Genomic DNA, 25,897 nt, shown 5'->3' with positions numbered 1-25,897 from the left:
TGTGTGTGTGTGTGTGTGTGTGTGTGTGTGTGTGTGTGTGTGTGTGTGTGTGTGTGTGTGATTATATTCTCCGTGTCTGGAGAATATAATTATAATACCTTGTTAAAGTGACCATTTTGTTAAATTTTTCATTTGTAGTTATTTTACTGTAATTTAACAACATAATAACCAGCGCAGATAGACAAAGAGACATTCATGGATTGATATTTAAAAGTAACTTTTTTTTCCCCCCTGGACCCAGGGTATGGCAGCTGCATACCCCTGCCATACCCAAATGACGCCCCTGGTCCAGCCTCGCAGGTTCATTCACAGCAGACCAGCAGTCAGCTGTTTGGCGCCGCGCTGCTCTTTCATCTGTGTGTGTGTGTGTGTGTGTGTGTGTGTGTGTGTGTGTGTGTGTGTGTGTGTGTGTGTGTGTGTGTGTGTGTGTGCGGGCGCCTTCACGATGGTCTGTCCATCTGGATTGTCACGACCATGACATTTCTGTTGATGATTGTTTGTCATATGAATCATTTAATTGTGTGTTCTACGCTGATGTCATGCATGTCCTCCTAATGTTTTATATCGTCACTGTCGGGCAGAAGAAACCTTGTATCTCCAAGTTTCAAATTTGTATGTTTTTCTTTTTTTTTCTCCCGTAAAGTTAAAAGCGTCTGCTAAATGCCTAAACTGTAAACTGTATTAAGTAAATCCCTACTTCATCATACAACAATATGTTTTTCCTGTATAGTAAGTGAAGGGACCCAAAGTTGAGCCCCCTGCATTTACCTTGATCCACTAAGAATATAATGGGAAACATGTTTTCTTTTTTTTCCTTTGTTTTATGACAATAAGGATCAGAAAAAAACCTTGAACCATTACTATTGCAATTTATTTTGGGTCAAACCTCAGATTGACTGGCCTCTGACAAGGCATACACGGAGCTGGATATTTCATATATCCCGGTTTTTCAGATATCCACATAGAAAAATATCTAGGTCCACACGACAAAGATATCTAGGTCTAACAAGCACACACACAGTAAAGTCTTCAGAGATATCCGGGTTCCGTGTCTACACGGATCCAGTGAATCGGATATTTTTCAATCTCTCCACTTATTTATCCGGTTTAAAAAATATCCAGCTTTGCGGCCGAAATATCCAGCTTCATGTGGCTGCAAGCCCCAACCGCTCAAAAAAATGTCTAGTTTCTGAAATATCCAGCTCCGTGTAGCCGGCGCCTTAGGTGCGCGTTCACACAAAGTTAGTGAGGGCTTGAGGGCTGTTCCTTATTGATATGGGTAAGTCAGTGTAACAGTTTTGGACATATGAGGTTTCCACCCGACAGAGACGATATTGTCTCCTTTATTGCGACCGAAGGTCGCATATACTCTGAAGAATCGTGTCGCTTGAGTGTCCGAAGCCTCGTGACCGTCCTTCCGAAGCCTCTGTGATGTCAGTGTGATGTCAGCGAGTTGTGACATCACTTCCTGTACAGGGCAGCTACACGAAATGTGGATAACACTATATATGGAGATAGTCCAGTCCATCATGTCATATGGGACTACCATCATAGAAAGTAGCCATTGTTAGGCCGGAGTCAATGGCTGTCTGTCTGACTGCCAAGTCTGCCATTGACTTGCAGCGCATGAACGCCGCACTGGAGCGTGAAAACCAACAGGCCTGATGGAAAATGATACATGGCCGCAGGCTTTGTGACGTCCCACATCTTATGTGCTGGGCATACTACTAACCGACGCCAAGGACCTCCAGAGGCCATACAAAGAGTATCTAACCCGAGGCCCCTTACTAAGTAGCATACATTTACAACATACCTTCTCCAAAAACATCAATATTGAACTCCATATGTATATGGATACATACATGTATTTTTATTAATAAAGGATAAAATAAAATAAAAATGCCATAGATGGGCATTCCCAAAAGCAAAATCCCTTTATGCCCATATATGGGGATTTCTGATGTCATCAATCTCTGACCCTAACTAGCTCAAAAGCCTGCTTTACTCTGATTTACACCCTACCTTTCCAGATGATGACCTATTGGGTACACACTTATGTCCAAATATAGAAATCCCAAGGCATCAAACCTAAGCTTGGCTTTACTAATTAACATATGTTTCATGCCCATATATGGAGATCCCTGTCCCAATGTTATCAATATTAAGGACATATCTGGAAATGCCCATATTTGGTAATGTCCACATATGGGCATGTTTTGACATAACATAGTCAGGGAACTCCATGTATGGGCATAACATTGATTCTGTGAGTGTGCCATGATTCTGTGAGTGTGCTGAGCTCCTAGGGTTGATACCCTCACAAAAACATGAACAAACTCCCCCCAGAATGACAACAACTAGAATCGTCAGAGAAACGCTGTGGTTGGCCAGATTGTCAAGAATTGGCGCGACCTCGCCCTTTAGGGCGAGGTTGCATGTCACCCTGAGGTCGCATTCCACCCTTGGGTGTCTTACTAGTATGTTCAGTTACAGTACAGTAGGGCTCAGTACAGTGTGGTCTTTATATGTTCAGTTACCAGTACAGTAGGGCTCAGTACAGTGTGGTCTTTATATGTTCAGTTACCAGTACAGTAGGGTACAGTACAGTGTGGTCTTTATATGTTCAGTTACCAGTACAGTAGGGCTCAGTACAGTGTGGTCTTTATATGTTCAGTTACCAGTACAGTAGGGTACAGTACAGTGGTCTTTATATGTTCAGTTACCAGTACAGTAGGGTTCAGTACAGTACAGTGGTCTTTATATGTTCAGTTACCAGTACAGTAGGGTTCAGTACAGTACAGTGTGGTCTTTATATGTTCAGTTACCAGTACAGTAGGGTTCAGTACAGTACAGTGGTCTTTATATGTTCAGTTACCAGTACAGTAGGGTTCAGTACAGTACAGTGTGGTCTTTATATGTTCAGTTACCAGTACAGTAGGGTTCAGTACAGTACAGTGGTCTTTATATGTTCAGTTACCAGTACAGTAGGGTTCAGTACAGTACAGTGTGGTCTTTATATGTTAAGTTACCAGTACAGTAGGGTTCAGTACAGTGTGCTCTTACTGTATTGACCTTCAGTCAAGGTCATGGAGGGCTGTGTGACGTGGGCTCCCTTCAAGCTGTACAGTATGAGTACAGTATGAGCACTGAGCAGCGTCATGATGTCACCACGTATATTATAAACGCTTAACGCCTGTTTTGTAGGTCTACTTAAAATGATAATTAAAAGGATATATATCGTCGCTGTCGGGTGGAAACCTTGTATGTCCAAGACCGTTGGTTTTGTATTTATCATTTTAAAAATGAACTAAACTAGTGAAAACAGCCGATCTACAAGCACACAACGCCTCGCGGCGCGAGGTGTTGTGTGCTTGTAGATCTGCTGTTTTCACTACTTTTGTGCGACGGCCTTGTCTGATGAAGCAGGGCTTTACTTCGAGAAAAAAAAAACGTTTGAAACTTGACGAGGTTTCTGCCCGACAACGGCGATATAAATATGTATTAAATAGCAAAAATAAATATGTTTTGGGTCTGCATGAGATAGGGGTATTGGGGAGCAGGGTGGGAAATCGGAAGGGATATATTATGAAACGAAAGAAAGAAAGAAAGAAAGAAAGAAAGAAAGAAAGAGATGGATGGATGGATGGATGGATGGATGAATTAATGAGTGAGTGAGTGAGTGAGTGAGTGAGTGGAAGCACTACGGTTCTATTAAGCATTAATTCAAGGGTTACTTGACATTTTCTGGATGTGGAAAATATCAGCGCCGCACCCCCTCAGTGGAAGCTACAGGCTTGGTGTGTGTGTGTGTGTGTGTGTGTGTGTGTGTGTGTGTGCGTGCGTGCGTGCGTGCGTGCGTGCGTGCGTGCGTGCGTGCGTGCGTGCGTGTGCGCGTGTGTGCGCGTGTGTGTGCGTGTGTGTGAGTGTACTGCTTACGAGTACATTTCTCTTCCTCCTCATTTTCATGCCCATCCCGTGGAGCTCTCATCTCCCCCTTGCCGAGAGGAGCTTGGAAATTAAATTAAGGGTGTCATCATCATCATTGACGTTTCACTTAGCCCACACGGAGAGTATTAATAAACGGCCCATTTGTATACTCCGTCGTACAGACGTATGATAACGTGGCGTGCCCCAGAAATAGCCAATCTACAGTATATGCTCCCAACACGTTACGTTGTGAGACTAGATCGGCTAGTATCTGCACGTTATAGACCGTTGTAAGACAGAGCTTATAAGTTAGGCATTAATCGGAACGACCAAAGAGGAAAGGTGTGTGTGTGTGTGTGTGTGCGTGCGTGCATGCGTCTCTTAGGTGCATGCAGTCTCTTCGTTTTTTATATTTGGTATAGTCTGGGACATTATACCCACACACTGGTTGTTAGAGGGCTTCAACAATTTGGGATGGCCAAAAAAGGCAGCAAAAAGGCTGTCAAAGTGCTGTGCTGTTTCTGCAGTAATTGGCAGCCGCCACATACTGTAATGGTGGAGACGCTGTTACTTATACCCATAGAGTACTGAGTGACATCATGAAGACATATGCCATGATTAAATGAATGTAACCTTAGCTGTACCTTTAATAAAGTGGTTGAACAGGTACTACATTTCTTTCACTTAAGAACAGTTTACAGTTTAGGCATTTTAGCAGACACTTTTAATCCAAAGCAACTTACAATAGCTGATAATACATCACTATAATAAACAAGATAATATGTCAGAACATCAACAACAATATAACAAATGCATATGAATATCAATCTAAAATATATATATAACCAGTAAAGAAAAAAAAAGGATTCTAAAAAAACCTAAAAACAAATGCTAACTAGCTTCATGCCTTCATGTATGGTCATTGAGTGTTTCAGTAGTGCTATAGGTTTAGGTGGAGTCTGAAAAGGTGAGTCTTCAGTCCACGGCAAAAGCTAGCGAGTGAGTCCGTTGTTATAAGTGGGACAGGGAGTTTATTCCACAACTTGGGGGCCAGGAGGGCAAACTGTCTCGGACGAGTGGATTTTTGTCCTGGGGTTTTTAGCGAGGGTTCTGTTAGCATTCCTGTGTTGGCTGATCTAAGTGAACGGGTGGGGGTGTAGGGGTTGATCAGGTTTTGGAGGTATGGAGGAGCCAAGTAAAATTATCAATACTGCTATGTAGAAATACTCTGTAAGGGTACACACACACCAACATACCTATGAGAGTGGAATCCACGTTCCGCCAATGCATTTCAATGAGAATGAAGCGGTTTTATGCCAGTAGAGGATTTCTGCAAAAACGGCTCCATTCTCATTGAAACGCATTGGCGGAATGGGGAATCCACTCTCATAGGTACTTTGGTGTGGGTGCACCCTAACAAGTAAAAGTCTGGAAGTCAAAATGTACAAAAGAGAGTTAAAGTACAAAAGTATTGCTATCAAAATGTACTTAAAGTACCGAAAGTAAAAGTACTCAGTCATTAGGCGAAATGTCCTTTTTCAAGTTTTCAAATGTAAAAACATCTTTTGAAAATAGCAGGTCTACAAGCCCACAATGGGTCGCATTGTGGACCCATTGTAGTGGAGTAGAAGTAAAATTATTGGTAATTAAGTGAAAGTACAAATACCTCAAAATTGTAATCAAGTACAGTGCTTTAGTAAATGTACTTAGTTACTTTACACCACACTGGTGCGTGCGTGCGTGCGTGCGTGCGTGCGTGCGTGCGTGCGTGCGTGCGTGCGTGCGTGCGTGCGTGCTGTGACTCACAGAGAAGAAAACGATGGGGGATTGGAGCTTCATTCTACTCCTGTTAGCTAAACATGGTTGCAGTGCTGTGCTCAGTGTGCTGACAGCAGGGTGTCTCACTGCTACTAGAACTTCAAAGACAGTTAAGAAGAATCATGATTGTTCAGAGGACTCATGCAACAGAACGCTGCCTCACACCAACCAACAATCCTGTTTTAATGTCCTTTTTAGATGGAAACTCCTTTGTAGGGAACATGGATTTGTGGAAAGAGCAGCAGCACAGCTCAGTCTGTGGGTTGAGCCCAAGGACAAATGTGACAAATCTTCTCTGCCAATGATGGTGATCGTACAATAGCCTACTCATTGAACACTTTAGTAGTCAGTAATGTAAAAGTGGTACAAGATATTAAAGCTAAAGGGATGTACAATGATATATGTACCAAAGAGGGGGGGGGAACAGTAGTTTTCTGAAAGAAATTACTGTTACACATCCTTCAAAGGGATAGTTCACCCCCAAAAGAAAGCAAATTATTTTGTTTGGCACTCGGCTTCGCCTCGTGCCACAACCCTGAAACAGTGGTAAATCAGCCAACAACCCACGACCCTCGAATGGTAAATTGTTTTTCTACCACTTCTACCATATAAATGAAAGAAAACACGGTTGTAACTTATTTAAGGTTATCTAGTTACAATCATTAATTGTTTCAGTGGGCGGGGTCCATGAGCCAACTCAAGGTTGTTGACTGATTTACCACTGTTTTAAGCCAATCAGAATCCAGTATCTGAACATTTGACCACAAAAAGTGGTAGAATGACCACTACTCACCCCATGGAGACTTTAATTCATGGATACTTTTTTGTTTTTGTCGCATAAGCCAATAATTTGAGGAGACTCTTTGTGTCTCCAACAAAGCAGGCTCTTTGTGTCTCCATAGGGAACCACTGTAAGGAATGCTACATGGGGTGAGTCATCGATAGATTTTTTTAGTGAACTATCCCTTTAACAGATGGTGTATGGGTTTTCCACATTTTGGTGTCAGAGCAGCAGAATGAGAACTTCTCTTCTCTTCTCTTCTCTTCTCTTCTCTTCTCTTCTCTTCTCTTCTCTTCTCTTCTCTTCTCTTCTCCTCTCCCCTCCCCTCCCCTCCCCTCCCTTCCCTTCTTCTCCCCTCCCCTCCCCTCCCCTCCCCTCCCCTCCCCTCCCCTCCCCTCTCCTCCCCTCACCAGGAGGTACCCGTGTCGGCGGGTCGGGTGGAGAACTATGTCCTGCTCCTGGTGGTGCTGTGTGTGTTCGCCGGGGGGACGCTGGTCCTCCTCTCGCTGCTGCTGCTCTTCTGCCACCGCTGCTGCCTGGCAGGACGGCCATACTCCAGGTAACCAGAGGGAGGCGACAGAGAGAGCTGTGTTGGGCAGTAACGAGTTACTTTTTAACATATTACTGTAATGTTACTGCTTTCAAAGCACAATTAAAACAGCAGTTGAAAGAACCAGACATGGAAACCACACTTGCAAATGAATTCTGTCCATGTCCCTTTTATGCCCATATATGGAGATCCCTGATGTCATCAATGTTAAGCCCATACCCGGGAATGCCCATTTATGGACATATTGTGTCAGTCTCTATTGTTTCAGCTCGTCCTGCTTCTCGTCCTTAGGGCGTCTTACTGGTTAACGTATTTTTTTTTTTTTTGTGAATGTGATTTCCATTTTTTGGGGTTGACTACAGATGGAAATATTCACTAAATCCGGGATACCATGTTTACACTTGCTTATGTGTTTTTGTATCACACATGTCTTAAAGCAACATTCCCACTGGGAACGATACTTGTGCCATCCAGTTGAGAAATCGGGGTCCACCCATAATTCCGACTGGACGTTGGTCCGACCAGGTTAACATTCACCAGGTTAGCATTGACCAGCGTCGGCAGGTTATCATTTCACCAGGTTAGCCTTCACCAGCGTTAGTTTTACTGAGGTTAGGGTTAGGGTTAAGGTTTTAAAACGACAATTTTAAAAACTATACTTATAGTTACAGTTAGCGCAGTGCTTAGTGTGAATGGCCCTTTGAACCTCACATTAATTAACATTTGTCTTGGACTGTGGAGACTGGAGACGTCAGACTAAGGGGCAGAGACCCCTCTCTCTCTTTTCTTTCTTTCTTCTTTCTTTCTTTTTTTATTTGTCATGAACATCGAACCAGATGTATTGATATAAGTGATTATAGCACATGTGCTAATTCTCATCACCTGTCCACAGGAGGCTTTTCTATGTTACAAAAATTAAATCTAACACCCAATCAAGTACAAAAACAATAATACTAATCTAAAACCCAGTCAGGTACAAACAATTAATATGTGCTTACTAATAAGAACTTATAACAACAAACCACAATCTGACCCATCAGCTTGTGGGACATACAACATCATAAATAGCCATAATCAATCAATTCACACAGCAGGTAGATAACAGAAACTATTCATGTGAACACAGTTGATTTGATTTCAACCATAACTTGAGTCCTCTGTAAAAGACATTAGCATCCGTCTCTAGTTTTAAAACTCTCCTTTCCTTTGCGGACAGGGCGAGCGATGACCCAGAGAAGATGAACACCACCTATGTGGAGGACTCTCTGCCCACGCAAGGTGAGCCTGAAGGTCTGCCTCAAAATGCAGTGGTGGAAAACGCACTTTGGATGGGACGATAATCGTTATTGTTTATCGTGATAAAAAAACACAGGAAGTAACCACAATTACACAGGGAAGACATGTTTGCATATTATAACCACACCTGGGGGTCTATTAGAGCAGGGGTTCCCAAACCTTTTTGTCTCAGGGCACCCCATAAATATGTTTTTAATCCGAGGCACCCCTACATTATAATTTTCACTCCCAGCACCTTATATTTATAGCATATACATTGCCATTGTCAGGTGGAAACCTTGTATGTCCAAAACCGTTCGCATCGCGATGCGTTGTGTGTTTGTAGATCGGCTGTTTTCACTAGTTTTGTGCGACAGTCTTGTATGATGAAGCAGGGCTTGCTTTACCAAAAGACGTACACGTTTGAAACTTGGAGATACGAGGTTTCTGCCCGACAGTGACGATATTTTAGTGATTATGTTGCGAGGAAAACGTTGAGATAATAGTCATTTTGGTTAGAACTGACTGAAAATAACTTTGTACTAAATTATACTAAATATTATTTCAAGTGTCCAAATAAATTACAAATATTATCAAATTATCTCGCAGCACCCCTGGACTGCCGTCACGGCACCCCAGGGTGCCCCGTCACCCACTTTGAAAACCCCTGTATTAGAGTAATGTAAACTCCATACACATACAAAACAGGAAAAGTACAAAACGATGGCACCACCTCTGTAAAGGTTTCCTCTGGCCTCTCTGCAGAGATCACCATCCGTCTGGACGAGTCGGACGGCCTCTCTGCCGTGTCCAGCTGCCACGATGGAGACACCACGGAGAGGTTCCTGTCCACCAGCTCCACCGGACGCCACGATGGAGAGACCACGGAGAGGTTCCTGTCCACCAGCTCCACCGGACGCCACGATGGAGAGACCACGGAGAGGTTCCTGTCCACCAGCTCCACCGGACGCCGCGTCTCCTTCAACGAGTCGGCGCTCTACGAGCAAGAGAGGCGAGAGAGCGAGAGCAAAGGCCGCAGGTATCCTATCTCTGTTTGGTGGAGAGGAGAGAGAGCGAGAGCAAAGGCCGCAGGTATCCTATACCTCTGTTTGGTGAGGGGCAGAGCGTGAGTGTGTTCAGGTATCCTATACCTCTGTTTGGTGAGGAGCAGAGCGTGAGTGTGTTCAGGTATCCTATACCTCTGTTTGGTGAGGAGCAGAGCGTGAGTGTGTTCAGGTATCCTACCTCTGTTTGGTGAGGGGCAGAGCGTGAGTGTGTTCAGCGCAGTTACTTTTGTCGACGAAAAACTATTACTAAATATATGGGCAATTTTGTCAACAAAGTAGATGGAAATGTTACGGAGAGACTAGTGAAGAAGAGATCCAGTAGAACTAAGAAAAAAATATATATATAGCCTATAATTGCGACCGTTGCCTGCGGTCCTTTGCCTGAAAACGTTGAAGACCCCTGACATAGAGACTTCATCCTACTCCTCACACAGACAGGCATGCAGGCAGGCAGGCAGGCAGGCATGCAGGCAGGCAGGCAGGCAGACAGACATGCAAACAGACATGCAGACAGACAGACAGGCAGGCAGGCAGGCAGGCAGGCAGGCAGGCAGGCAGGCAGGCATGCAGGCAGGCAGGCAGGCAGACAGACAGACAGACAGACAGACATGCAGACAGACAGACAGGCAGGCAGGCAGGCAGACAGGCAGGCAGACAGGCAGGCAGGCAGACAGGCAGACAGGCAGGCAGGCAGACAGGCAGGCAGACAGACAGGCAGGCAGGCAGACAGGCAGACAGGCAGGCAGACAGGCAGGCAGGCAGGCAGGCAGGCAGACAGACAGACAGACAGAACTCAGACTAACCTGTGTCCCACCATGTGTCAGATACACCCTGACGGAGGGCGACTTCCACCACCTGAAGAAGGCTCGGCTGACCCACCTCCACCTGGCCCCGCCCCCCTCCGCCCTCAACATCCTCACCATCATGGAGTGTGACTCCGCCCAGAGCAGCACCACCAACATCAACCAGATGCCCCCCTCTCCGCCCAAACCCCCGCTGGCTATCTACCAGGTAATGTATAGCAATGATTACTGTCACAATATAGTGCTATTTAAAGAAGGGGTGCCATGATTTTTTCCACCTCTAAAACATGATTATCAGCTATTATGATTATACTAGGAGGAAGATTTAAAAAAAAGAAAAGTGTACAGAAAGAGTTAAAAGGTTCTTATGTGGCCACACCCACCAGTTAATTAAGTTTGTGTGGTTGTCATGGTGGGTGGTGACCCAGCTGTGTTGGGTGAATGGTAAAAGGGGAGGGGTTGATTCTATGATGTAATTGTATCTGTGTTTTTGGACCGGCACTTTTGACCCACAAGGTGGTAGCCTCCAGGAAAAAAAAAATACAAAGGGAAACATAATTGCTCATAACAACCACACCAGGGGGTCTAATGAAATACTGTGAACCTCCTAGACACATGAAAAACAGAAAAAACTACAACTCTATGGCACCGCCTCTTTAACACTGTTGCTGAACAAACACAATAGCAATGATTGCTATCAGAATATAGTTATTTAACACTTATTTTAACAAAATACTATCACCTAAGCTACCTTTAAAGGAGTAGTTCACCTCCAAAATGACTTTTTTTTCTATTGATTACTTTGTTTTTTGTCGCATTCCTAAGACAAAAAATGGATTATAGTAAACTTACCCTGATGGTCCCCCCAATCCAGTGCCATTCATTTGGGTCCCCATCCAGGGCCATGCATTTGGGTCCCCATCTGGAATCAATGGTGGTAAATTAACTATAATCACATTTTTGTCTTAGGAATGCGACAAATACAAAAAAAAAAAAAAAAGAAATATATATATATATATATATATATATATATATATATATATATATATATATATATATATATATATATATATATTATTGAACCCAAGTCTCCATGGCATGAGTAATCAATAGAAAAAAAGTCATTTGGGGGGTGAACTACTCCTTTAAGCAGTTTTCTAATGACTCTATTGATGTGATTGTGTGTGTGGTGGTTCCCTCCCAGCCCCCTGAGCGAGGCATGCGGCCCCCCGCTGGGCCCCTGGACCCCTGGATGGGTCAGAGCCTGAGTGGCGGTCTGCCTGGGGACCACCACCACTCCACCATCCTGGACCAAGACCCCGGAGCGGCCCCCTGCTCGTCCTCCTGCTCCTTGACCATGACCACACGCTGCTCCGCCACTGTGAGTTCACACCTACAATGTGGGCATTTAGCAGACTGACGCTCTTAAGCCATTTAGGCCTAGAATTATTGAATGCTAAAGGTGATACACCATGAAATTTCACTTTTCCTATTTTAAAACCTTTTTTTGGGGTCCCACTAGCACCTTCTATCCTCACAAAGTCCCATTTCTGACCGTTGTGTCTTTCTCTGGTTTTGAGAAGGTGAAGGTTAAAAGTATCCCACGGGTTCTCAAAACAGGCTATCCAGATTTGCTGCCGATTGTGACGTCATCTGCCGATTGTGACGTCTTCATAAAAAAAAATTAAAAAAAAAAAGTTCAGGCCAAAGGTGGTACTGCAGCTGAAATGCTCTGAGAGCCATTCAAAAATGAGAGAGGCTCTCTATTCAGGAGTGGTAATTTAGCCTCAAACCTTTTGAAAAACGTTTTTGGGACATAAACAATATGACATAAATACTTTTTAAATGCATGGTGTATCACCTTTAACCAGTGAAAAATAGCAGATATACAAGCTCACAGCGCGGCACCGAGTGCCGCGCTGCAAGCTTGTACATCTGCTATTTTTGAAAAATCGTGAAAGTTTGAATTTTGACCCGATTCTATAAGTGTCTTTTGAATTTCTATGTCAGCAATCTGGCCAGCCATCGTCAAAGAAAAGGTCCTTTTCACTTGAACTGGAGCTCAGTTAGTCTGTTCTTGAGAGACTACTATGTCAGTGGTTCTCAAACCTTTACATGTGAAGGACCCCCAAAATTATATTTATTTGGCCACGGACCCCCATCTCAAAATATTTAGTTCCAGGGACCACCCCAGAAGCAAAATTTGAGTTACAAACGTTCGCTCTAAAAATACATATATTCAAAGAGATTTGCACACATTTTCACGACTTTTTCAAAAAATAGCAGATCTCCAAGCTCGCAGCGCGGCACTCGGTGCCGCGCTGTGAGCTTGTATATCTGCTATTTTTTCAACAGTTAAAGCGGTCAATAATTCCAGGCCTAAATCAAGCCAGAGAGATTTACTGCAAGGGACTGGTCCAAATTTGCGAGTTGAGATTGAGAATATGGAATCTAGGTTGTTAATTTCTCTCCCAAAATCTGGGAGAGAAACAGTGATCACGACGTGGTGGATGGAGTGATGCAGTTATAATGAGTCCCTGGAGGCTTTTAACTTGTGCTCACGATTCATCTGGACTCCATCAGTCAGTCTCGTCCCCAGGGGCGTCACAAGGGAGGGGGAATGTGGGTTACTAGGGTCCAAGGTGGAGGGGCCTTCATTATTTTGTTACAAGCTCACAGCGCGGCACCGAGTGCCGCGCTGCGAGCTTGTAGATCTGCTATTTTTGAAAAGTCGTGAAAATGTGTGTAAATCCTTTAATATATGTATTTTTTTAAGTGAACATTTGTAACTCAAATTTTGCTTCTGGGGGTCCCTGGAACTAAATATTTTTGAGATGGGGGTCCGTGGCCAAACAAAATTCATACGTATAATTTTGGGGAAATATAGAAGGATTTGAAAAAAAAGAAAAAAAATAGTAGATCTACAAGCTCGCAGCGTGCTGTGAGCTTGTATATCTGCTATTCTTCAATAGTTAAAGCACAAAATAATGCATAATAATGCGTTCCCAGTCTAAATGGGTTAAACCCCCTCCCCCTATGAAGAACATTCATGGGGGGCCCGCAGTAAATCCTTGTACCCAGAGCCCAGAATTTGGTGTGACACCCCTGCTCCTTCCTTCCTTCCTCCCTCTCTCTCTTTCTCTCTGTCTCTCTCTCTCTCTCTCTCTCTCTCTCTCTCTCTCTCTCTCTCTCTCTCTCTCTTCCGCTCTCTCTCTCTCTCCGTCTTCCGTTCTACGCAAAAAAAAAAAAAACTTTCATTTATTCATTTATCAATCAACATTTCAGTTTTCACATGGATGGTAAATGTGCCAGAGTTAGAGCTAAACGCTAATTTTAATGTTATAGTCCCCGGAGCAGGTTGTCAAAACCCATGGTCTATAATACTGTATATCTACTGTATAATACTTTATAATACTAAACGATACAACAACAAAACATTAAAGGAGCAGTTCTCCCAAAGAATGTACTTTTTTTTATCAATTGCACGCCCATGAATCCTTGAATTCGTAGATATGATTTATTTATTTTTTGAATTCCTAAGCCCATAACTGATTGACTCATGCTTGGTTAAAGATGGGGTCTGTGAGCTTGTAGATCTGCTTTTTTTGGCTTAAGTTCTCAGAATATGGACGTTAGGGTTCAAGTGGTTAATATAAAAAAGGAGGAAAAAAGTTTCTATCACAAAGATTTGGAGGACCCCCTGTAGTAACTCTGAGGACCCCCTAGGGGCCCCGGATCCCCTGTTGAAGACCCCTGGCCTAAATAAAAGATGGGAGAGCCGTCCATTGTGTGCACTGTGCAGACATTCCTGTTTTTCTTCACTTCATCGAAAATATGTTATTGTTGTATTATTTATTTTCCATTTTTTTTACGCAAAGGTCATTCAAAAATCATTTGAGTACTTTTTCTCCACCCTTGCTGGACAGCGGGAGGCGGTTGGAGACAGAGGAGCCGAGGGAGACGTCCCCCCTACCCCTCCTCCACCTCCAGGGGGCGCCACCTCCGTCCTCCACTTCCTCTCTAAGCTGCGGCGCCACGCCAGTCTGGAGGGGGCGGGGCCTTACTTCAGGAAGTGGAAGTTCGACAGCAGCCACCGGGCGGCTAGCTTGGACGCTAAAGGTTGGCGGACTGCACTGGCCTTGTGTCCTTTCTTTGTTCATTTAGGGTTTAGTCGCTGCGCTGGTCGCAAAAAAGCTTCCGGGCCGCCTGTTCCAGCACTATGCTAGTGGCTATGCTAGCAGTGTTCACGTGTTCAGGGACATAGTAGCTAAATGTGGCATTAAAACATTAAACTTTCAATCAAATATCTTAATTACAATGAAATGAAGTTGACATGTTTTTTTGGGGGGTAACTGTTGTATAATTGCTATATTACACTTGAGGGTGTGTGTTATCGTGATTATCGGCACTTCTGCACTGCCTATGGAGCTCGTCTTCGGCTCGTTCCTGCAGCAACGCAGGCGTGCCGATGTTCACGATAACACACACCCTCTCGTGTAATATTTAAGCAATATTACACGAGAGGGTGTGCTTTATCGCGGTTATTTGGCCCGACAGACTTGCTGCAGGAACGAGCCGAAGGCGAGTTCCGTAGGCAGGACTGAAGGGACAAATAACCACAATAAGGCAGACCCTCGATTATACAACTGTTACCCTTAAAAAAAATAACACGTCAACTTCATTTCATTATAATTAAGATATTCGATAGGAATTTTGCATTTTTTAATGCCTCATTTAGCGACTATGTCCCTGAACTTCACATGAAAACTGCTAGCCTAGCCGCCTAGCATATAATAGTGTGGGGAGAGGGAGAGCTCACAATCTTTGCTTGATGAGTAGCGCTCATTAACTGCACTGTTCGAGAGCCTGTTTTCCATTGAGAGCCCGACTACCTGTTGTATAATGCTTAATTATGTTCCTCCCAGGATCTCCCCGGAGGAAGCCGTTCCAGAGGCAGAGAGCGGCCAGTGAGAACACGGAGCACAAGGAGGAGGTGGAGCTACCTCAGAGCGGCGCTCCCAGCCTGAGCAGTGGTCTCCAGTCACACAGCGGAGCCCCCAGCCTGAGCAGTGGTCTCCAGTCCCTGTCGGCGGGCTCCCTGTCCCCACAGCCCACCACATCTTCAGCCACAGCCTCCCTCAGCAGGTACCATACGTTCCATTTACCCCAACGTAGGGCTGGGTCAAGTTTTACTTGACTTGATTTGAACACATTAAGACCTGAAAAAGAATGTCCTAATTTCTTAAAAAAAAAAAAAAAAGAAACGTATGTTTCTTTATCTGTGGTGCCCAAAGTTTTTAACTGTCCTACTGCCAGATGTTATAATGTATTTATTGGGGCTGGTGCCAGCAAAAAGCAGCTTACCTTTGCGATGTTATAGAAAATGATCTATTGATATTTTCAAACTAATTATTTTTACAATACAACGCTCATATGTGTACTTTGGCCTAGATGGCGGCAGAGGGCAGCCTTATACAAAGAATTCATGTGAATTGGGCCGTTTCGCTTGCCATCCATTCAGAGCATAGAAATACATTTTCTAGAACAGATCCACAGAAAACAGCCAGGACTCCATTATTGCTAACGTGCGGTGGATTTTTGAGAGCAGCATTACAGGAGATGTTTTTACTGTACACGGCGGCGCGACCCCTCATCAGCTTACAGTCATCAGAAGAGGTAAAAAGAACGAGCCGTATTGGCAACACGCCGCCGTCAAAATTGGGGCGAACAGGAACGTCCGAAGCAGTAAAAGAGTTAATGTCAAGGACCCCTGGAATTATATGTATTTCTGACCGCGGACCCCCATCTCAAAATATGTTGTTCCAGGGACCCCCCAGAAGCAAATATTTGAGTTAAAATGTTATAGATAGATAGATAGATACCTTTATTATCCCAAGGGGGAAATTCAGTAATATAAAATGACAATGCCATATTTGATATTGTATACTCAAAATGTGTTACAAAACTGTGGAAATAGTGCAGATCTACAAGCTCACCGCATACGTTTCAAAATGTATTAGACAACATGACAACGATTGAGTGTACGTGAGTCAGAGTACACTGTAGATTCTCCCAGGTCAAATATTATTGAAAAAGTTCCTAGGTCAAATGTATACATGTTTTGGACAATAGTCAAAGTATTCAAGTGTACATCTGAAACAGCGACTTGTTTCTCCGTCCGACAGGCTAGAGGTGGAGGCTATGGTGGTGATGGAGGAGGAGGCAGGAGGGGTCCGTGGGCCCCTGAGGAGCCAGGAGACAGAGGAGGAGGAGGAGGACACAGGAGCTGGGAACGGAATCGAACCAGAGGCGACGGACGCACCACGGCCGGAAGCTGCAGGAGTGTGGCTAGCAGTGGGAGATGACCCAGGAGATGACCCAGGAGATGACCCAGGAGATGACCTAGGAGATGACGACTTGTTTGAAGCCGATCAAGTCATCGACGTTCGTGGAAAGGCTGAACACGGCACGCCAAGGGGAGAAGGAGGAGAGGTCGGCCGCCGGGCCGAGTCGAACCACGTGAGACCAGCAGACAACGGGGAGAGCCTGGAGGATGAAGAAGACAACGGGTTGAAGAGCCTGGAGGATGAAGACAACGGTTTGAAGAGCCCGGAGGATGAAGGGGACATGACGCCGGGGGTCTGCAGGTCCAGGGCCAACTCGGGGGGCTCGCCCCTTTCCTTCATGGTTCCACAGGAGAGCTCCGAGGCCCCTCACTCACTGTACAGGTTTGTACTTACGTTATCTTTTTATTGACCACAGTGTTAAAGGACAACTTTAGTTTTTTACAACAAGGGCTCATATTTTAGATTGTATTTAAAGAATATAAAAGATGAGTGTTAAAATGATTTAATTTACTTCTTTCTATTGTTTTAGAGATTCTTATTTCAGTGGTTGGGGGCATGCGTACAAGTGGCTAAATATGTAATTTTACACAGAATAAGCCCATTCCCAAGATACAACGCAACCTTTCATGGTTGGATGTGACTTATGGGGGCTAGAAGTTTTACTGTAAATAGCAATAAAGAAACTGCTGGCTTATTGTCTAAAAAGACATATTTAGCCACTTGTACGCATGCCCCCCATGCGTACGCATGCCCCACATTTTAACACGGTAAACGCAATAAAACAATAGAGCGAAGTAAATGAAAACATTTTAACACTCACTTTTTCTTTTCTTTAATTACAATCTAATATATGAACCCTTGTTGTAAAAAAAACAAAGTCCTTTGTGTCCTTTTAAGAACGCAATTTAGATATATGGTTGCTAGGTTCATTGTTTGTTGTGTTAAATACAGATTTGCACTTATTTGTTGGTATTGTATTGTTTGGACTGATAATACCGTAGGCTCTGGGTTTATCTGGGGTTTATCCCTAGAATTATATGTATTTGGCTGAAAACCCCCTCTCAAAATATTATTTATCAGGGACCTCCGCAGAAGCAAATATTTGAGATACAAATGTATATATTCAAAGATTTGCACAAATTTGCACGACTTTTTAAACATAGCAGAACTACAAGCTCGCAGCACGGCACTCAGTGCCGCACTGTGCTTGTAGATCGGCTATTTTTCAATAGCTTCAGCCTTCAGCATAAAATAATTGGATTAAGAGCGTCTTTCTAAAAGCCTCCACTGTGGCCTGTCGACTGCTTCCAGGGACATCTGGAGTCTCAGAGCGTCTCTGGAGCAGTACGCCTCCTCCGACCAGAGCAGCACGGACCACGAGTCCGTCCGCAGCGACCGCAGCGACAGCGTCTCCTCCCTAGGGGGCGCCGGGGCGGGTCCACGCTCCGCCCTGGACAGCTGCCTGTCGCAGGACCTGGACGACGAACCCGAGGCGGACGGCGGCGCCGAGGCGGAGACGGGAGGCAGGGACGGCGGCGGGGCGCCACCCACAGGGGTCCCGGTAGGGCTGCAACCAAGCATTATTTTCATAATCCATTAATCGGAATATGGCACTTATTTAGCTATTAACTTATAAATTAGATTTGAGGTTCTTTTATAACAAAAAAAATAATTCATTCAAAAAAATGCATTTATAGGTTTAGATTTGCTAATAAAAGACAAATAAACTAAATACCCTTTTCTGACTGCATACATTTGATTAAAGAACAGCTACACATTTGTCAGGCTAAAGGGTAACAGTACTCTTTTCAAATAGGTCATTTAAAAATAATTATTACCCGGCTTGTTTGGGTGCTTGATTCTGATTGGTCGAGCGCTGAAATCAGCGGTGAATTACCGGTATAGGCGTATAATGACCGCTCCGCTCTATAATTCACCGCTGCCTCATCAAAGGCTCAGAACAGCTGCTGTATTCAGGCTGCACTGCATGGATTTAGTGCCGTATCCAACATGTCTGCCATATAAACAAACACACAGCGTCATTTACAACCAAACGTTGCTCTGAAGAATGTTTTAAAAAACATTTGAGGCGAGAAATAGACGACGCAGTAACAGGAAATGGATTCTATTTGATCAGCACTTCCTTGTTTTCCAAGGCGACCATGTTACGCTCGGGGGGACGCACTTTCAGCCCTCTGTAAACAAGGAAATACTTTGTTTTGTTTTTAGTTTTGAGTCAAATTATTAATTTTATTTATTAGCCGGGTAATAAGTGCTATAACGTCTTGCTGCGCGGTCATTATGGCTTATATGGACACTTCTATCAGCCCGTCGTGTCCAAATAAACCATAATGACCGCGCAGCAAGACGTTATCGCATACATATTCAAGTCATATTTTTTTGTTCCTGAGCCTATATTCCTGTGCACAGTATTAATACAACTTCCAGCGATGAGTTGCCGATTCAATTATGATAACTGAATTAGTCGGCAACTAATTTAATAATCGATTCGATACGATTAATGGTTTAATCGTTTGCACCCCAAGGTCCCGGGCGAGGACGACAGCATGGGGAACGGTGTCGTCGGAGGAGGGGGAGGGGGAGAGGGGGAGGCGGGCAACCGCAAGCTCCTGTCCCAGATGGACAGCGGCTACGCCTCCATCGAGGCGCCGCCCACCCGGGCCCCCGAGGAGCTGCGGCTGTTCGGATCCGGCGGTGGGACCCCCGGCCCCGGGGGGCGGGGCAAGACGGCGTCGGAGCGGCGCTCGTTCTTCACCTCCGCCGGGAGGAAGGGCTCCGTCTGGGAGAGCCTGGAGGCCCGGGCCCTGCCGGAGGAGCTGGAGGATGAGGTGGAGGTAATAAGGAAGCCTGTAGTTCTGCTATTTTTGAAAAATCAATTTTGTCTGGGTTTGTCTTTTTTTTTATTTTATTTTTTTTATCTATGTATTACGGATGTCCCGATCAGGTTTTTTTTGCTTCTGATCCCGATCCCGATCACATATTTTTGCTCCCAATCCGATCCCGATCTTTCCCGATACGATCTTTCGGCAATGCATTAAGAAGAAAAAATAATAATTAAAAAAAATAACTCATTCAAAAAAAAGAAAAAAAATCCCAATCTTCTCCCAATTCCGATCTGATCTTTTTCACCCTGATTCGATCCGATACCCGATCACCGAACCCGATCGGGACATCCCTACAATGAATATATCTTTTTAAAAGCGAACATTTGAAACTCTTTTGGGTGGTCGCTGGAACAACATATTTTGAGATGGGGGTCTGCAGCCAAATACATTACATTTCGGGGGTCCTTGACATGAAAAAGTTTGAGAACCACTGATTTGGAAGAAGCATTTAGAAGACATTCATAGAATGTAGTAAAAAATATTCAAAGACCAATTTTCAAGATTTTTCAAATATAGCAGATCTACCAAACTATGCTAATCCCCCAAAATAGCCTTTTCATTATTGATTAAATATGTGGCCTATAGGGCATAGCAGTGCACACTAAAAGTGGTCGTCCATTGATTTTCCCCATAGATGTGTGAATCATCCTGGTGAATCATAACTATAAAACTTTGATTCTGTGGAATAAAAAAAAGTAATAATAATAAAAGAAAAATCCTAATATTAATATAATTCTCCAATGTCCAAATGGTTACTATCATTTGTAAGACGGTCAAAGTATGGTGGAAGTGATGAATGGTCCAGTAGAATGTCCTGATGGTGACCTTTGACCATAGGTGGAGAGGATGTCCCTTATTCTGCAACTTCCACCACAACCTCTGAAAACACCAACCAAGGTTAGTAGCATTATGTCATGTAATATATTGACTTAGTTTGACTTGTTTTAGTGTATGTTGGGCCCCCCACCCTCCACCATAACCCCCCTCTCCCTCCTGACCTGCACTACCCAGCTCGGATTTTAAGCCATGATGATCATCTGTGGGCCAAGAAAGCACCTGTAGACAACAGGAGGGCCCACACATTTGATTTTTAATTAACATATACATTTAATGGTAAATTGTCAATGACCAAGTGGCCCAGTTCTCCCAAGGGCCCCTGACAACGGCCCCACCGTTTCCCTGTCAGTCACACCACATGTCACGCTCCATATATAGCCAGGACAGAATTCATTTGCAAGTGTGACTCGCGTCACGGTCCACGGAAACCACACTTGCAAATGAATTCACCCTTTGTTAGCCTCCTGGTTGGTCCCTGACTGACCAACCAGCAGGATCTATCTGCCTTGTCCCCCCTGGTTCTGCCTTTTTTATTTTGAATTTGCTAGCTCCAATTGACTGAAACAAAGTTTGAAATTAGAATTGAGCACACAGAATAACAATATGAAGCAACTGAATTAACATGGCAGTGGATGGAATGTCCCACTGAATGTCCCACCAAGACACAGCAACCAATGGGTGTGGAGAGGGGCAGGACAATGGGCGGGATTTGACAAAGGGTGAATTCTTTCCTTGTATGCCCATATATGGAGATCCCTGATGTCATCAATGTTAAGTCCATATCTGGCAATGCCCATATATGGACATAATTGTGTCAGTCTTTGTCGTAGGGCGTCTTACTGGTTATTATTATTGTTATTACAGAAACCTCTGGAACTGCCACAGCTGCAATCGCGGCCGACGTCACCGCTGCTGAAGCCCCTCCTCCATGCCCCTCCGTCGACGCCCCCCATCGCCGCCGCCGCCCCCCACAGGCCCCGCCTCCGTCGCCGCGACTACAGCATCGACGAGAAGACGGACGCCCTGTTCAACGAGTTCCTGCGGCACGACCCGCGCTTCGACCAGCCGGACTCGCCGCTGCGCTCGCGCCACCGCTCCCGGGTCCACCTGCGCAAGCAGTGGCAGCGCCACAAGCAATACAGCGACCCCGGCTCGGCCACCGGGGGCCGCTATTCGCCCTCGCTGGAGAGGCAGAGGTTCATGCCGCTCCGGAGAGGCGACAGCGCGGGCTACCCCCTGGACACCAGGTACTAGCCTGGGATCAGCTATACTATCAGGGGTTTCTCTGAGTCGGTCCAGAGCGGATATTAGGGAATATAGAATAAAAGTAGAAGAAGCGCTGCGTGGGTCCGTGAGTAATACAATAGGCTGAAAAACAGGTGCTCTTTGGAGAGGGTATACAGTATAGATATAAAGACAAAAAGATTCTAGTTCCATTCCATTGTAACCAAACCAAGTGCACTGGTGATGAGGTGGGGAAATCCAAGGCAACTCCGTTCAATTCAAAGTAGAACAACTAATTTATTTAGCTCATAGCAGCAATAAAAGAAACGACCAACGCGTTTCGGCCTCGTTTGGCCTTCATCAGGGTCTGCTGAGATACTAGGGAATATTGGACGATATGACAATGTCATGTCACGATTATTGTGACCAAAGAAATAGCGATTTACGATATCATCGCAATAATCAAAATATCCCCAATGTCATTATCCCGGGGCGGACTATTTGCCAAAAAATAGCCGATCTACAAGCTCACAACGTTGTGAGCTTGTAGATCTGCTGTTTTTTGGCAAAGAAATTCGTTAGTGAAAAAAATATATACTATATAATTATGTTATTTCCAGGTCCGTTTTTAAAATGGTACCGCATATGCAGCTCGGCAAATGAAATAATTGATCCCAGTGCATGACTGAGGACAAAACAACAACAAAATAAAAACTAGACTAAAACGTTAGGGAGGGACTAGTGGAGAAGAGAGGAATTTTGGTTGCTCTCAGGTGTTGCTTGTGAGCTTGTTATTTGAGCTTGCTATTTTGAGCTTGCTATTTTCAGCACGAAACCAAGTGTAAAATCAGCCATTACGATGCCATCAAGGCCTGCCAAAATACACTTCAGTTGACTAAATCAACTGTAGATTTAGTCACCTAAAATCTTATGATATTTAGTCGACTGAAATTAGACTAAAACTAAAACTTTTCAGGTGACTAAATTATGACTAAAACTAATAGACATTTTATTCAAAAGACAATGACTAAAACTAAATCAAAATTTGCTGTCAAAAACAACACTGCCCTAAATGTACTTCTTCTTTACCGTCTGTCCTACATCAGGTACCACAGCACTCTGTCCCGCATCGCCAGCGCCGCCGACGAGGAGGCCAACGAGGGAGCGCCCTGTGAGGAGGAGGCGGCGGCGGTGGCGAGCCCCCCCAGCGAGGGGCCGGAGGCCGGAGCCCCACCAGCCACCGGAGCTGAGGCTCCGAGGAGCAGCTCGGCCGGAGGGGCGATAAAGGACGCTTCTGACCACACGGTCTCCTCCGGCAACACGGACACGTCGTCGTCGGCGAACCAGCCTGCGGAGGAGGTGGGTTGCGTGGACCCGGCGCGCGCCGACAACCGCAGCAACAACAACAGCAGTAGTCAAGCCGTTCTGCCGGACGCGTCGCTCGCGGCTCTCCGGGACTCCTCCTCCGGCCCTCTCCCTCTCCAGCGCCCCGTCCTGCACAGCCAGGAGGGGAGCCTGATGGACAAGCTGGCCGCCTCCGTGGAGGACAGGCTGTACGGCGGGCTGAGGGCCGCGGGGCAGCGGGGAGACGGAGGAGGAGCGGCGACCACTGAGTGTGTGGTGGTCACGCACTCTCCTGGACACAGTCCTGTATAGGCCCCACCCATTGGACAGTCCTGTATAGGCCCCACCCACCCGTTGGTATCGCAGTGGTTCTCAACCTGTTCAGGCAGCGACACCCGACATAATCATATTTTAACTGGGGACCCTCCCCCCATCCTGAAGAGCACTAAGAGTTGAGGCATTACATTTTGTACAACACGGTTCTATTGTGGAAATAGCTAGACCTACATGCTCACAACGCCTCGCGACGTCACAATTTAAGACCCCAGGAAGAGTAGCTGCTGTGACTGTACAGTAAGCTAATGGGGATCTAATAAATAAATCAAATCAAATTTCTGCTTCTAAAATATTAGAAAATGTGGCCAATGTTTAATTTTGTCATTTTAGAAGTATTAAAAAGTCCTTAAAGGCGAAGACCACCCATTTTCAATATTGAACTATGTCATTAATTTACCTTAGAGGAGTTGTGTGGAAATAAAAATAAAAAAGTTCCCCCTCTTCTGTGTTGCCTTGAACTGGAGGATTGATTTTGGGGTTTGTATTGCAAATCACAACGTGATGACATCACACTATTGTACTTTACAATACAAACCTCAAAATCAATCCTCCAGTTCTAGGCAACACAGAAGAGGGGGAACTTTGTTTTATTTCCACACAACTCCTCTAAGGTATATTAATGACATAGTTCAATATTGAAAATGGGTGGTCTTCCCCTTTAAATTGTCACTTTAGAGATGTTTAGATATCCTCTATACACTTAAAGTATATATAACTTTAAGTTGGTTTGTTTACTTTTGAGTGAGAAAACGATGTTGCACATTAAGTTAATCATCTGGGGACCCCCCCCCCCAAAATAATTTGGGGACCCCCCTGGGGGTCCCGACCCACAGGCTGAGAACCACTGCTCTATTGAAGAGTCGCGCCAACTCCGTTCACTTCATGGGGCCAGATCTTCCACATACACATCTATTGGTGTTCACTTCATGGGGCCAGATCTTCCACATACACATCTATTGGTGAATAGTGACAAAGCGCGAACCAGAAGTTTACAGAATGCATTGGGGAGAAGTGACATTTCCAGTTGGATTGAACCACGTGACCGGTGCTGTTTCTGACCCTGCATTGGCAGAACTCTCTGATACAAGGCTCTGGGCCACCGACCCAGTGGTTCTCAACCTGTGGGTCTGGACCCCCAGATGAGAGTGAACGCAGACCATTCAAGGACTTTTAAGACAGTTGTAATACCTAAGAAAAATATATATAATAATATAAAAAATTAAATAAAAAAATACATTCCTGCATCCTGCAACAACAAACTAAAGACTGGTCAAACATCGACCAAATTACATAAGAAATTGGCAGAAAAATTGCCGATCTACATGCTCACAACACCTTGCGACGCGAGGTGTTGTGAGCATGTAGAGTTGCCATTTTCACAATATTTATATAATATAAATTGAATGTTCAGCTCCTACAATTCCAAGTGCTTGTCAGGGTGGGGGGGGGGGACCCCAGTTCAAATATGATTCTTGTGGGGGGTCACGGCCTGAAAATGTTGAGAACCACTGCAGATCCGGCTCATCATCATCTCTCTCTCTCTCTCTCTCTCTCTCTATCGCACTTTAAAAAACATTACTGTATGTTGTTTAGCTACAAAGTTAACCCCCTCATTTGCATTCATTCATTCATTTATCCCACCTGTTGATGCACTATTACACATACGCACATGCACGCACGCACACACATACACCCACATACACACACACACACACACACACACACACACACACACACACACACTCTCTCTCTCTCTCTCTCTCTCTGTTGGACACAGATAACCTTAAAGTCGATCAAGCGTTCTTTTTCATAGTTTGTTTACAGACTTAATTCCACTGTGAATCATGTGCTGTGATGTGACCCCCCTCCCTTTTCAGTAACATTATGCAGACATGACACTCTTACAACAATAATTATTATACATAATATTATGTATAAAAAATATTCTTTTAGTCCCATCCCTAGAAATGAAGAGATACAGTTGGGATAGTTCAGTTCTGTGTTTCTCTTCCTTCGTCTATTTTCACATATCGTCATTGTCGGGTGGAAACCTTGTATGTCCACAACCGTTCGTTTGGTACTGTATTTGTTGTTTAAAAAACTATTCAAACTAATGAAAATAGCCGATCTACAAGCACACAACGCCTCGCACCGCGAGGTTTTGTGTGCTTGTAGATCGGCTATTTTCACTAGTTTTGTGCGACAGTCTTGTACGAAGAAGCAGGGCTTTACTTTACGGAAAAAAACATAGACATTTGAAACTTGGAGATACAAGGTTTCTGCCCGACAGAGACGGTATATTGGTAATTTGGTATGTTTTTGTTTTTCCCAGCATGCTGTTGTAAATACTGTAAATGTGAATAATACTGCTCAGTTCTAAGAACAAAAGAAACGCACTTTGATGAAACAAAATAATAATAAGAATAAGAAGAAAAGATAATGACATTATCATTGGTCCATTTGTCTGATTCTAACCCCTTCCCTCCTCAAGTGTCCCATGTCATCACCACGGTTCAATCTGGAACATCAAATGGGTAACTAACTAATTAAGCTGATTTATACGTAGTTGCATGTTGGTGTCTGACACTAAAAACAGCCCATCTGCAGCTTGTAGATCTGTTGTTTGTGGTGCAAGACTACACCATGTGCAACCAAGTAGAGCTTCTACAAATTGCTTTGCCT

The 25,897-nt window shown here is 44.5% G+C and overlaps 1 protein-coding gene across 1 annotated transcript in view; it reads left to right on the top strand.

The window, feature by feature from the left end:
* LOC308286045 (voltage-dependent calcium channel beta subunit-associated regulatory protein-like) overlaps window positions 1-25,897 on the top strand; it is a gene marked incomplete at both ends in the record, with an annotated part of 49,423 nt that overhangs the window by 3,830 nt on the left and 19,696 nt on the right. The window contains 12 exons of the mRNA XM_080727007.1: window positions 6,940-7,085; window positions 8,293-8,354; window positions 9,117-9,390; window positions 10,243-10,429; window positions 11,426-11,602; window positions 14,148-14,340; window positions 15,147-15,366; window positions 16,407-16,949; window positions 17,880-18,102; window positions 19,127-19,423; window positions 21,176-21,558; window positions 22,642-23,148. Of these exons, the coding sequence (XP_080583133.1) occupies window positions 6,940-7,085; window positions 8,293-8,354; window positions 9,117-9,390; window positions 10,243-10,429; window positions 11,426-11,602; window positions 14,148-14,340; window positions 15,147-15,366; window positions 16,407-16,949; window positions 17,880-18,102; window positions 19,127-19,423; window positions 21,176-21,558; window positions 22,642-23,148 (3,212 nt within the window). The remainder of the gene's footprint in view (window positions 1-6,939; window positions 7,086-8,292; window positions 8,355-9,116; window positions 9,391-10,242; window positions 10,430-11,425; window positions 11,603-14,147; window positions 14,341-15,146; window positions 15,367-16,406; window positions 16,950-17,879; window positions 18,103-19,126; window positions 19,424-21,175; window positions 21,559-22,641; window positions 23,149-25,897) is intronic.

Source organism: Nannobrachium achirus (genome assembly GCF_963921795.1).
Source record: "Nannobrachium achirus genome assembly, chromosome: 5".
In the NCBI taxonomy this organism is placed as follows: domain Eukaryota; kingdom Metazoa; phylum Chordata; class Actinopteri; order Myctophiformes; family Myctophidae; genus Nannobrachium; species Nannobrachium achirus.
This window is presented reverse-complemented; position numbering and strand designations above follow the sequence as displayed.